The sequence below is a fragment of the Channa argus genome, chromosome 6, assembly GCF_033026475.1.
Source record: "Channa argus isolate prfri chromosome 6, Channa argus male v1.0, whole genome shotgun sequence".
In the NCBI taxonomy this organism is placed as follows: Eukaryota; Metazoa; Chordata; class Actinopteri; order Anabantiformes; family Channidae; genus Channa; species Channa argus.
In genome coordinates, this window is record NC_090202.1 from 28,007,647 (window position 1) to 28,020,235 (window position 12,589).

The 12,589-nt window shown below is 39.7% G+C and overlaps 1 protein-coding gene across 2 annotated transcripts in view; it reads left to right on the forward strand.

Annotated features, from left to right (window-relative positions):
- The first annotated feature begins 389 nt into the window (after nt 1-389).
- Nucleotides 390-12,589, forward strand: part of timm50 (translocase of inner mitochondrial membrane 50 homolog (S. cerevisiae)) — a 37,578-nt gene continuing 25,378 nt past the window's right edge. The window contains exons 1-3 of one of the 2 annotated variants that reach the window (XM_067508184.1): nt 390-641; nt 2,776-2,932; nt 6,003-6,034. In XM_067508184.1, coding sequence (XP_067364285.1) covers nt 426-641; nt 2,776-2,932; nt 6,003-6,034 — 405 coding nt within the window. In that variant the 5' untranslated portion in view covers nt 390-425. The remainder of the gene's footprint in view (nt 642-2,775; nt 2,933-6,002; nt 6,035-12,589) is intronic. The other variant, XM_067508183.1, reaches the window with a different exon arrangement.

A 12,589-nucleotide genomic window follows, 5' to 3' on the forward strand; every position in this document is an offset into this window, starting at 1 on the left:
TTCTGACAGCTTCAACTTAACATTTATGGAAGAACTGCTGTATTGGATTGTATTGGATTGTACAGGTGTACCTAATTAATTTTTACTTATGCTTCCTTTCTTAGTATTTATATGTGTTAAATATGTTTTTGACTATAGTTTGGTTTGGATTATTCTTGAATATGTACAATAGTTGACCACATTCGGTGACTACATTTGCCTTTAACCATCATGGCAGATTTATGTTGAAATCGAAGGTCAGCTTCACCCTTGCTTCTGATTGAAGGAGCACCCTAAAGCCCGCCCACATCTCGCACCACGTGTCTTCTCGGTGCTCTTAGTGGGCGTCCTGCCTGCCACTCAAACTAGGCCGAACCAATCGGGCGCCTTTGTCCTTTTTGACTTACGTCACACACGCTCGCCGGCAGCTAGCGCTACTATCCAAGATGTCGGCTACATCTATGTTCCCCATGTGTGTGCGAGCGAGCCGGGGCCTCTTAAGGGTCAGGAGCGGTACAGCGGGTGTCTCCTCCGCGGCCGTGCTGGACATTGTGCGTACACTCTCCACGGATAAGCCGCCTGCCGCTACTGGCGGTGCGACGGGCGGACTGGCTCAAGCTATCCTCCAGGAGAGACTCCAGCAGCAGGAGCAGCAGAGTCAGGTGAGACGGCTAACGTTAGTCCACTAGGGTGCGCTTGATTCAAAGTTTTATGTGGGCGGGTAGAGCAGAAATCCAGTATCTCCTGTGATCAAACGTGAAGCCCCACCCACACGAATTGCCCATGTAAACCTAACCAAAGCCACTTTCCTTGCGTTTACAACTCAAGTAACGCTAACACTTTAAACTAGCTCAACGTTACATCTGTAAAACTAACGCTATATTTGTCTGACAGACACCGACACACTGCTCAGCGTTTGCTGTCTTCTACATTTATTTGGATAAATGTCAGCTTCGGTAGAATTAGATTTGTGTTTCACCTCCCCACGTTGTCCCCCAGTCTGACAAATGAATGAACCTGACATTAGGGTAGCTAACCTGTTAGCTTGCTAATTAGCATAGCATGCGTTTGTACTGACACTGGAAGGTTCTCTGTGTCTCTGATGCCTATAAGGGACAAATGAGCTCATCGCTCATGGCTTGAGCCCTGCAACATTTCAAGCCCAAAAGGTCCCTTGTTTGTGTGTGTTCTAACGTGGGCAGCATATGTCAGTTACCATGTAGTTAGAATCATGTTAGTTCGTTGGTCACTTGTCTGCGCCTTGTCTCCACCTAATGTTTTGGTCCCTGCCTGTGGTGACCGGCACTGAACCGGGTTCTTTTACATAAATAGTGTTGAATGCCAAGGTTTGTTTAGCTTGAAGGTCAGAACAGATCCCAGCTCCTCTCTGCCTTCACCTTCCCCTAACACATGGAGCACATACTGTTTAACTGGTCTCTTGCATTTTAAGTGAAATTACACTCAGAAAAGTTAAATAGAAAGGAGAAAACCTAAGTAAAAGTTTAAGTATCTGCCTAATAAAGCACTTTATATTCTTCACTTAAGTTAAAATGGAGGAAAACAAAGTCAAAATGTGAGTCCTACAGTAAGAAAGAGGTTTGTCTCTGCATCAGTCTGACTGACTTACAGAAAAATTGAGCCTGACGTTGATGATGACACGAATTAAAAACAAATTTAGTTCAGACTTGTTCCACGTGTGCTTAATACTAAATAAGGGTTCTGCAGAAATGTAAAAAGTCTGATTTCTGACAATTCACATTAATGTCATTTATTTTATTTACTAATTGACTTTTACTCGGTAGCCGTAAAAAAGCAAATGTTTAGGGTGGACAGCAGAGAACCACTTTTTTAAAAGGATAATATATTAATGTATTTATTTCCTGTAAACTACAAACGTTACACTTTATGTACTGGCAAGTAGTTCATGAACAATAACACATATATTAGTTGATCATATTTTCTATGGGGACATGTAGTAAATATATGGTCTGCACTTTTATATAGCGCTTTTCTACCTACTGACATCGAACAAACAACTGCAGGATTGGTGGACGACCGCTCTACCTTCCTGCACCACAGTCGCCTAAAGCTATCAAATAACTGTGTAATAGAATATAATATTTCCTTCTGAAGTTTGAAAGTAACACAATGCAAAACAACTGGCGATAGTTACTTACAGCTCAGAGTGTGACTTTGCTTTCAATAATAATTTGTGTTTCTCTTGTTTTTTCACATAACTTGTCATTTGATGTTCATTTGGCAGTAGTGTTATTTTGAGGGGAGGATGAAAGTTACTGAAAAGAAACCAGGTTTCTTAAGTAAGCAGTGTTTAGAAATCCTTTTACTGCCAGTCTGCATATGCATGTAGCAGATTTCATTTTACAAGGTTCAATGACAGCATTTACATGCACTTAAGAAACCTGGTTCCTGGAAAGTCGTGTATACATGCAGCATCAGAGCAACCTGATTGGCCTTGAACCTCTGATTTATTTTGGAAGTCTGGTTAACAGATTTTAACTGGATACTGACAGAAAACTTTGGTTTCTGACTCATCTTTTTGTGTGGGTGTGTGTCGTGGCAGAGTAACAGTGCAGGGGGAGAGAAAAGAAAAAAGAGGCAGCACACAGTATGATCTACAACCATCTGACTAACTTAGCCTGAGATTGCTCCATTTACTTAATGCTTAAGTCAGAGTAAAGTCCGGAATTGGTATTGCCAAACTGCACTGTACTCCTCCTAGTGTATTTTACATTAGTCATGGTCAGAATGAAATAATTTATTTATTTTTTTGTCCAGGGTCAGCTTCCACCTAAAGGAGGGGAGGAGAAGAGAGAGGGAGACCAGTCAGAGGAGAAGAAGCAGAAGGAGAACACTGCCTACGCTAAGAAGATGGTGCTACGGTTGGCTGGACTCATGGGAATTGGAGGGGCGGTCAGCATTGTGTACATATTTGGTGAGTGTGGTTGAATTCATCCTGTGGCCACAAAAACTACGAGACTCTGTCCTTCAAAACCCGCAGAAAGTACCAGATTTGCTCTTTTAAATGGCAGACGTTTCCAAAAAGTTTATTTTGGCAGAATAATCCGATACAGAGACTAATGTGCTCACTAACCGCCAGTTTGTAGAGCTCCATGTTTAAATACACGAGGGAACCTGCAGTGACAATGTCCATTTATCAGGTCAGTCACCATCATGGCCACCTCATGGTTTAGACCTTGTACAGAAGCTTCAGCTGGTAAACAGCTTTTTTTTTTTTTTTTTGCGTTTTTTTCTGCAGCATTCAGTACTGGAGCCTCCAGACTGAATGCTAACTCAGTCCCTCCTGGATTTGTGATTGTTGTGGCCTAAAATGCCTGATTTCATGATTCAGATGTGTGTTGCACAGAATTTACAGAGCATTGGTTGAATTGTTTGTTGGGATCACAACGTCGCAAACTGCTGGAGGGTCCGACTTCTGAACTCAAACATTGGTCTGGCTCAACTGTATTTTTGGGGCGTTCTACAATTATTTGTTAACTTGTTAATCAGACAAACTCATTTTGTAATTTGTTTAGATATTGATTTATAAAGGCTGTTTTTTGTTACGTTCGCAATATCACAAATTGTGAAATAAAATGTACAATTAAGATTCTTTAGCATAGATAATTACTAATTATCAAGTAATTCTTGTTCCCGTGTGTCAGACGTAATTATTTCTTGTCCGTTTTTATATAATTGTGAATATAAGGTGGGGATTCATTAACTAAATGTTTAAATAAAAATCTATTACAAACTTAAAAAATTTTTTTTACTCTTTTTCTGTACTTCAAGACAGTACAGAAACATGAGACAGTACATGAGAGACATACTGCTTCTCATGTACTGTATGCAGTATGTTTTTCTACAGGCTTATTTAAAATATTTGCACAAAGGTTTTTAGGAGAAAAATAATTAAACGATTAAGAACTTTTTTCAAGCGTATAATTCAAAGTGTAATAGGAAATCTGTGTTCCATGTGGTACGTTAATGTATTTTCTTTAAAAACTGTCTGTTCCAACATGATACATTGTTAACTATATCAGGTTATTAAATGTTTCTCATATCACAGCTCTACATTCAGACATTGGAGGTCCTAAGCTAACGACAGGATTCCTGACAGGATCCTCTATAGTAAAGACGTATCATTCTGCTGGATTTCGTTAGAACTACAGTATCATTGAGTTCACATGAGATTGTACAGCAGGGTTACACAGTGAAGCGTATTCTATCACCATCAATCACACAGGAGACAACGATGTATGTGAGAGTGTGCAACTAAGACACAATTTAAACACAGAGTGCAAAATAACACACTGTGCATTACTGAATTAGTGTATTGATCATTGTCTTCTGGATGACTCGAGTCAGAACTCTTCCCTTATGATTGTACTTACACTGTACAAAACTTTACTCACGTTTTTGACTTTTATGAACAGAAAGCCTAATCTTTGAAATTAAAACAAAACAGGTTTGACATAATCTAGTAGGAGTTTCACTTTTTATGAAAAATAAAAAAAAACATTAACCTGATGTTTGATGTTCCAGTACTGTACAGTAGCACAGTCTGTCAACCTCGGTCTCAAACCTGGAACTTACTTATTCTGTAGTTCATCTCTAGTTCTCTGGTCACTTCATAACCATGTTGTGGGTGTTTATAAGTCTCAAATGGTGCTTGGTTTATAGCCCTCTGATTCCTGTTTGGAGGGTCAGCCCACAGATGGGTGGAGCTGGCAGCTGTCAGTCAGAGAGGAGCAGCATGTCATTAGATAACAGAGACTGAAGACGATAAAGAGCCTGATTTTATTAGCTTGTCTTTTAGAGAACACGTATGTGAGCTGTGAGTGAGATTCAGGTTGTTGGATGGTTTGATTTTGAGTCGCCGGCTGCAGAAGAAAACCCACGTGATGAAAGGAAGGAAAGGCAGCACATGGTATTTTCGATTTAGGCAGTGCAGCCACTATCTAAGAGTTTTTCTAAAGTCAGTCTCAGATTCTCTCAGGAGTTCAGAGTCTTGGCATTTAGAACAGGCATCAAACTGAGACACTAGCATCTCAGCAGAGCCTAAATTCATGAAGTCACTGCTGCTTTTATCTTTTCTTCTTCCGTGTTTTCATGACGCACACGCTTTAAAGTTTTGTTTAGGGATGGAGCCGGATTTTATTGTCCTTGTTTTTTCTGTAAATTTTGAAGATATTGGAGGAACAGACATTTTTTTGAGAAAGTAATGAAGCGTGTGGAGGAGTGGATGATGAACACAGAAGACAGAAGATTGATATGTTTCTTAATTTTGAATTCCTATTGGATATTTAACCCCCCTTTTTCTTTCTTGGGTATCATGGAATCTTTACCTCGTACATTTGGAATACTCGATTTGGATTAGGGATTTAATCATGTTTCTTCCATGTGGAGTACTCTTTGGATATTATCTGGATTTTATCGGGGACAAAACTTGAGTGATTTTTTTATCTTAAAATCCTGTCCTTATTTAAAGGTAACAAATTCCAACATTAGGCAGCTTGTAAACTAACAGTAAATTAGCTGTGTATCTTCATTGAAATACATAATAGCTGTGTCCTCATTCACTGCTATTCATATGAGTTCCAATAAAAAATTTAGTAATACTTGCTGCTGTGGTTGTTTGATTTTCCTAAAACAGGGAGCATTGCATTGTGGGATTGTGCAATATAGTTTTGATGGTGCTATAATCTGGCTAGAATTACACGCTGAACATTCGGACACTACGACATTGCAAACACACTATATAGCTCACTAAAGAGTGAGCAGGTGATTCTGGACATCCTTAAAGTTCTCAAAAGAACTTCAGGCGTCCTCAGAGCCGTTTTAATCTGTTTAGCATTATCCGTCCCAAAGCTTGTCTGTCCTAATAATGTGTTGAAAATGTTTGTTTTTTTTCTGTGGGGGGGAAAAAGCTAATTCTGAAATATCTACTGAACGTGATAAACTGTTCTTGACTGTTCTGACTGTTTTTCTTCTTTTCTTCTTAGGCACCAATTCAGTGGATGAACATGGAAACATGGTAAGTCGCACTCATTGTTCCTCCAGGTGTGATGCTGCACACTTTAACAATGGTACCTGTCAGTGCCTGCTTTTCGAGGTGACTATGGTTAGAAAGCTTACATCCACACAGCAAAGACAGCGTTAGCATTCGGGCTACAATGGGATATTCAGCTGTGTGTTGAGCCGAGCCGGGCTGATGGTTTCAGCTCACTTCAGCACACAGGTGTGAATTTTTCTTCATTGCTTCCTTTTGATGTATGCTGGTGTTTTATTCACCTCACAGCTCATGAGATCCTCTTCCTGTTCTACAGCTAGTTGTAAAGGGCACACTTCACATCCCTCTGTCACCTGTGTCTGTCTGACAGAGGTGTAAATTTGGACAGACAGGACAATCCACTTCAGACGATGGAGCTGTATCAGAGGTGCCTGGATGGGAAAGAAAGGGAGCACACTTCTCTCACCTCCAGCCTCCCCTTTTGTCCATTGTCTTACTGTGATGAAAGGATTAAAAGGCACACTCGACAGCGACCTGAGACATCATGTTGGTCTGAGCTGTGAGCTTGGGAAAGTCAGTAACATCAAAGAGCACAGTCTTCCCACCTCAGCACACTAATTGCAGTCCTCTCATGGGCCGCTCTCTAATACTCTAGTGCTACTTAATAGAGCAGTCTTGATACTGCATAACTGAATACATTTACATTTTAAACCGCATTCTTTCCAGCGACAGATGTCCGTCGGAGAGGTTGAGATAATAGCAACTGCCACTTCAGTTTGCATGAGATTACTGCAGTAGTGACAGACCTAATATTCTTTAAAAGTACAGTTACATACCAGATGTGTAATGTGGTCCAGAAAACCGGTGCCAGCACCAAATTATGAAGCCAACAAACACCCATGTGATATGGAACATGTAGAGCAGCTGATATAAGTTTTTGCTTTTAAATCAAATGTAGTCTGTCAGTTTGCTTTTCTGTTTCCAGTGTTTCTCAGTTGCTAAGATGTGCTTTGAAACTGGGATCCACTTGATCTTCATAATCACCTTCTTAGAACATCGTTGTCTTCTGTTGCTTGTGTTTCCACTGGTTTCACACATTCTTTGTATCCTTTTTGTGAACAGTGAACACACGTCATTCAGTGACTAAAACCTTAGTTTACACGGTGACTACAACAAAACAAAACACACGTTCCCAGCTGATAGAAATGAATCGCTAATCTATTTGTGTGCAAACCCCTACAGAAAATTCTTCAGTCAGTGATCAGTCCTCTGTGTTGCTGCTAGTCTGGATCAGTGGTGAGGGAAAACACTAAGTGTGATGTTGATGACAAACTGTGGAGCATTTCATTTTTTCATTTTGATTTTATTGGGATATTTTCACCGTTACATGTGATTTAGTTTTTTTTACTTTTCTGTATTTTCACAGAGTTAGTTACAGTGTTCGGCTTTTCCATGTTGGGAAAAAGAATTAAATCTAATGCAGCACAGTTTAAAAAAAAAGGGGTGGGGGGGATTTTTTTCTTCATTGAAGAAAGAATACAGTACAAACACTGTGCAATACTGGTTGTCTGAATTGTTCCAGTCTAGATATTTACTGTAAGCCCTGCATGTCAACAAAGTGCAGGTGTGGAGAGGAGCAGGGTTTGTTTCTCTAGTTAAATCACCATTGGTTATTGACATATTCAGGAATTTGTCTTCACTTTAGTGACTGGTTGAAAGAGGTGTAAAAGATTTACTACAAGTTGTGTTGTTTGAGGAAAACATGTAATATTAAGAAATATTAGTCTTATTTTGAATGTCCACAGAAAGTTCCAAAAACTAATGGCTTAGTGTCCTGAGGTGCACTGAGGCTGAACGGCTGATTGCTCCCATCTTAAATCTTGCAAACCTTTGGATTTGCCATTGTGCCTTAATGCCAGTGTTGGTAACAAACTAGGTAAAGCTGGCAGACTGACAGTTTCTCGGCTGTTTGTGGCCCAGTGTCAGAGGCAGTTCCCGGCTCTGAGACAGGATCTGCTGTTCGAGGTGTTGTTGTGGGAAGATCGATCACTTCAAAGCGCATACTTCTCTCACTTCTTCCACATTAGGTTCCTTTTGTTAGCAGCCAAAGAGCAATGGTCTCACAACAGCTTCATGCTAAATGATTTTTGTTGATGGGACACAAAGCTGGTGTCGTGGGAAAGTTGAGATGCTGTGCAGAAAATTGAAAGGCTCCTTTAGCAGAAGGCTGAATTATTACTTGAAGCTGCAGCCTCTAATAACTCTATGGTAATTTTTTTTTATTAAACATAAAACACTCTGCTGAGATGAGAAGTAGCTTTTAGTTTGCTTGTCCATCAGTGCATTTACATGCAGTTGAGATGATTTCCTAACTGTCATGTCAATTCAGGTAACGATTTAGCAAATCTTATCCAGGCAGAGTTGTCTTGGATAATTTCGCTGCCATGTATATGCACCATAAACTTTCTAATCTGCTTGTGGCCTGTGAAGTCTAAATGCATTGGTTTCAAACTCAGATTAAGGGTTTAATAAGGGCTTGAAAACTCCTTGATTACCCAAGAAACCTGGATTCTCTAAGTAATCTGGTTACTTAAGTCCATGGTAACGAACACACTTCATACTGTGGTGGCACTGTTACACTGAGACACCTGGAACATAAAAGCCTTTGAGACATTAATGACAACATTCTCAAATTTATAATTTGAGGATCAAGATGGTTACATTCCACAATGGTTGCATTTGACAAACCACCATCAACATCATTATTTGTATTATTTAAGTGTTTTGCGTGAACATCAGAGAAGATCACAAGGCCAAAGTCATCATTTTTCATTTGCAGCTGGTTGGGTGTGAATCGCATTAGACAAAATGCTTCATTTTTTGTCTTTTATCCACCATCTTTGACCCAGTTTGGGCCTAGTAGTGTTGTGCAAACATTGAGGTGTGGATGTTGGAAAGATGAATTGTCTGTCTCTGAACCAGACAGGATAGTTTCCTTCAAAGCCCACACTCAGCTCAGCTGGACGTCCTCGCTCCCAACACACGACACACTTCTCAAATCGGTGTGAAGCCCGTCATGTGCTTTTTGTTGCAGGGAGCACGCTTATCTCACCTGCTCGTCCTCTGGCTCTTTCCTGTCTTGAGAGGACATTTGCTAAACGTGAGTGACCAGGCTCCAAACAGTGACTGCTACTGAAAGACCTTTACTGTACATACTTGTGTAGCTTAAAGAATGAAATCAACATTTGCAAATAAAGTCTTATTTGAAATGAAAAGAATAATTAGACTTTTTAGGCAGTTTTGCCTGTGTTTGTAAAACAGGACTTTTGTTTATTTTCTATGTGCCTCCAGATTTGGCAGATTTGGCTGTTGTGGCCTGAAATGCCCAGATTGTTGACAGGCTTTCTCACTAACAGTCAGGTGTGTCACTGTGTGTCAAGGTCAAACAGAATTCATGCGGGATTGGTTAAATTCATTGTTGTCATCACATATTGTGAATTGATGGAGAATGTTGAATAGTGAAGTTGCAGCCTTCAGTTCAGTTCATCAATGATCAGTTGCACAAAACCACTTGATGATGCTGAGTAGTGTGACTATTTTAAGGTAAAGCAGTTTCTTGGATGAACATTAGGCCATAATTTAAGATGTGATTGCGTTTGAATTTGTAATCTTAAACTGTTTGTAGTGTTTCCCCTTGTGAGGATGCGGGAACCAGGACCTGTCCTCTCCTCCGTGCTGTGTTCAGAGACCTATCTTCCCATTGTCACACATCATAAACCCTGTGGCTGTATCCTGTCTAGACTTCAAAGCTCAGGCACACTTCTGTCACCCCCTTACTCCGCTGCCCTCCTCCCTCAGGAGGCACATGCCCCAGCCATCAAAGGCTCATTAGCCTTAAATTTGTTTTATGCTCAAACTCGCAGAGCAGTAAGTTGAAAATACAGGACATGAAGAAACACTGTTTAGGGAATCACTAAAAGCTCACCACAGTCTGGTTTCCATTGAAAGACTGAACTAGGTTTTTTGTGGATTTGACATTATGCATTATGTAGGAAATCTGATAAATAGCTGTTCACTAATATGGGTATAGTAGTTGTGTGGATGAAACGGCTGCACAAGTTCTAGAACCTCCTCAAAACAAACTATGGATTTGGAGAATCATTACATCCCAGTTATGTATGTATGTTGTAATCACGACTACATTTATATAAGTTAGTTAGTTCTTGTTACACATTTATCAGAGGGTTACTTCTCTGAGCGAGTGGCAATATTTGTAATAACCTGTAGTATTTGGTGTAATAAACTATACTATATAGTTTATAGCAAGTTCTTTATCTTTTTTTTGTACGTCTTTCCCAGCAATGGTGTGTTGTCTGTCTTTCCGTCCCTTTTTTGTGAATGTCTTATTACCTTGATTCAAAGTTGGCATAAACATCCACTTGGACTCAATGAAGCGATTACATTTTCACATGTACGGTCAAAGGTCACTGTGACCTCACATCTGTTTTTAGATACATTTGGAAAACCTGGAGGGAAACATGCTCCTGGTCTCAAAGATGATTAGACCGAGTTCACATTTCATGCTGACATGGCCCCAATCCGATCTTTTCCTCCTCCTTTTTTCAAAATCAGATATGGGCCACTTTTGTAGTTGGTCTTAGATTTTATTCATATCTGATTTCTGCAAGGAACAAACTGCAACCAAGCTCATTTTGGGGAAATTACATTATTTGAATGTGGCACGTATGGAGTTGTTGTTGTACACGCATGACTCGCATTTCTCTGAAATGTGCACATTCATGTGAGTTTAGAACTGCGTCAGTATTCATATCAGAGCTGGATACATGGCCACATAACACAAACATGAATGTGAATCACTTTGATACAAAGATCAGTTCTGGCAGAAAATTCACTTGGAATTAAGATTCAGTGTCTTTGCACAAGGACACTTCAACATGTTGTGTGTGGTGTCGCTTGTTCAAGTGCCACTTGTCGGCTCAGACAAAAGGCGATGCAGCCGTTGCATTGTGTCGCTAAGGGTGGAGGAATGTTTGCCCCCCAGGCTGCAGCCCTGCCGTCCTCCTGAGGGATCATTTGGGTTTAATGGCCCGTTTTACACCTTGTTCTTCTCTAATTTACACAAACGGCAAATAGCAGCTGAGCTCTGCTCAGGACAATTCTTCCCTTCTATATGTCATCATGTGCTTGAAGTTTGCAGCTGCAGTAACCTTCCCTGTAACCTTCAAGGAAATGAGGAAAAGCTGCATTTGATTTTCAGGAAGCCTTTTTCCAGATTTGGTTCCCGGTTTGTTTTGATTATTGCTGTCTGCTGGTGAACATCACACAAACCTGTAGAAACAGGAAACAAAAATGGTAATTTCCTTACTTTGAAATGTCAAAAAAAGAAAAATATTTTTTCCCCCCTCAACATAATATTTAATATCAAGGGTTCATTGATAATTCATCAAGTTTTGCACCATTGTAATTTTTTATTTTAATCTAACCCTTTTATATATTCTTTGCCTATTTTAATCCTTCTGGTAGTGAAAGAACGTTTGTACTAGCTGAATGGCTATCGTTAAGTTTGCATTCCATTACCAATGAAATAGCATCCGTCTCATAAGTTATTAAAATGTATCTTTACTTCTCTTTAAATCTCTAAAGGAACATTTCTACTAGCTGAATGTACATAAAAAAAAAAATATGTTGAGGGGAAAAAACCCAGTGCAAGGTTAAGTGTCAGTATATGGACCTGAGGTGGTGATAATATAAAATTCATGATACATTATATCATGATATGAAGTTTGCTGATTGAAAATGAGCAAACAAAAAAAAACTAAAATATTTTTTTACACACACCTGTTGGCATTTTAAGTCTATTTCTATCTGGTTTACAAAGTCAACCAAGTGTAATGTGACATGTGAGGAAGAAATGTTCAGCTTTTATTTTCTTTTTAAGAATCACATTATGTAGACAACGATAATTTTGTATTATGTCAAGTTTGTAACAGTCCTAAATAGCGAGGAAGGTCCAGCTGCCATGATGTTATTTGAACACCGTTCTGGTGTTAGATTCTTCATGGATGTGCACGTTGGATAATTACGGCGTTAGCAGTGGTGTGTAGGGAGTTCAAAGGTGGCCAGAAAATCTACTCTGGGATGGAAGTGAATGTGGTCATGATAGGATGCGTTGGGAACCCTGTATCCCTTTATAAGCATTTGGCATATTTGAGACTGTTGGAAGAAAAAAGTTGCTGGTGTCCGTCAGTTTTCTCATTGTAAACGTGGCTTTTGCTTTGACCAATACAACATTCTTCAAGTCTGCAAAACGATTTGAGAGTTTTTGATGTTTGTAGACTAAATGATTAATCCTTTTATGACTATTGAAAAAATGTTTATTTGCAGCCTTTTAGCTCAATCATGAGGAGTTTATCTGGACATCACTTTGTAAACTGATGGACATGCAGGTTTGAACCTTGACCACCAGGTGGCGTCCTCCACCATAGCCCAAACTTCTGTCCTGACCAATGCTGCAAACTTTACTCCAGCTTTTCCTCCATCCCCCTAAATGTTTCACAT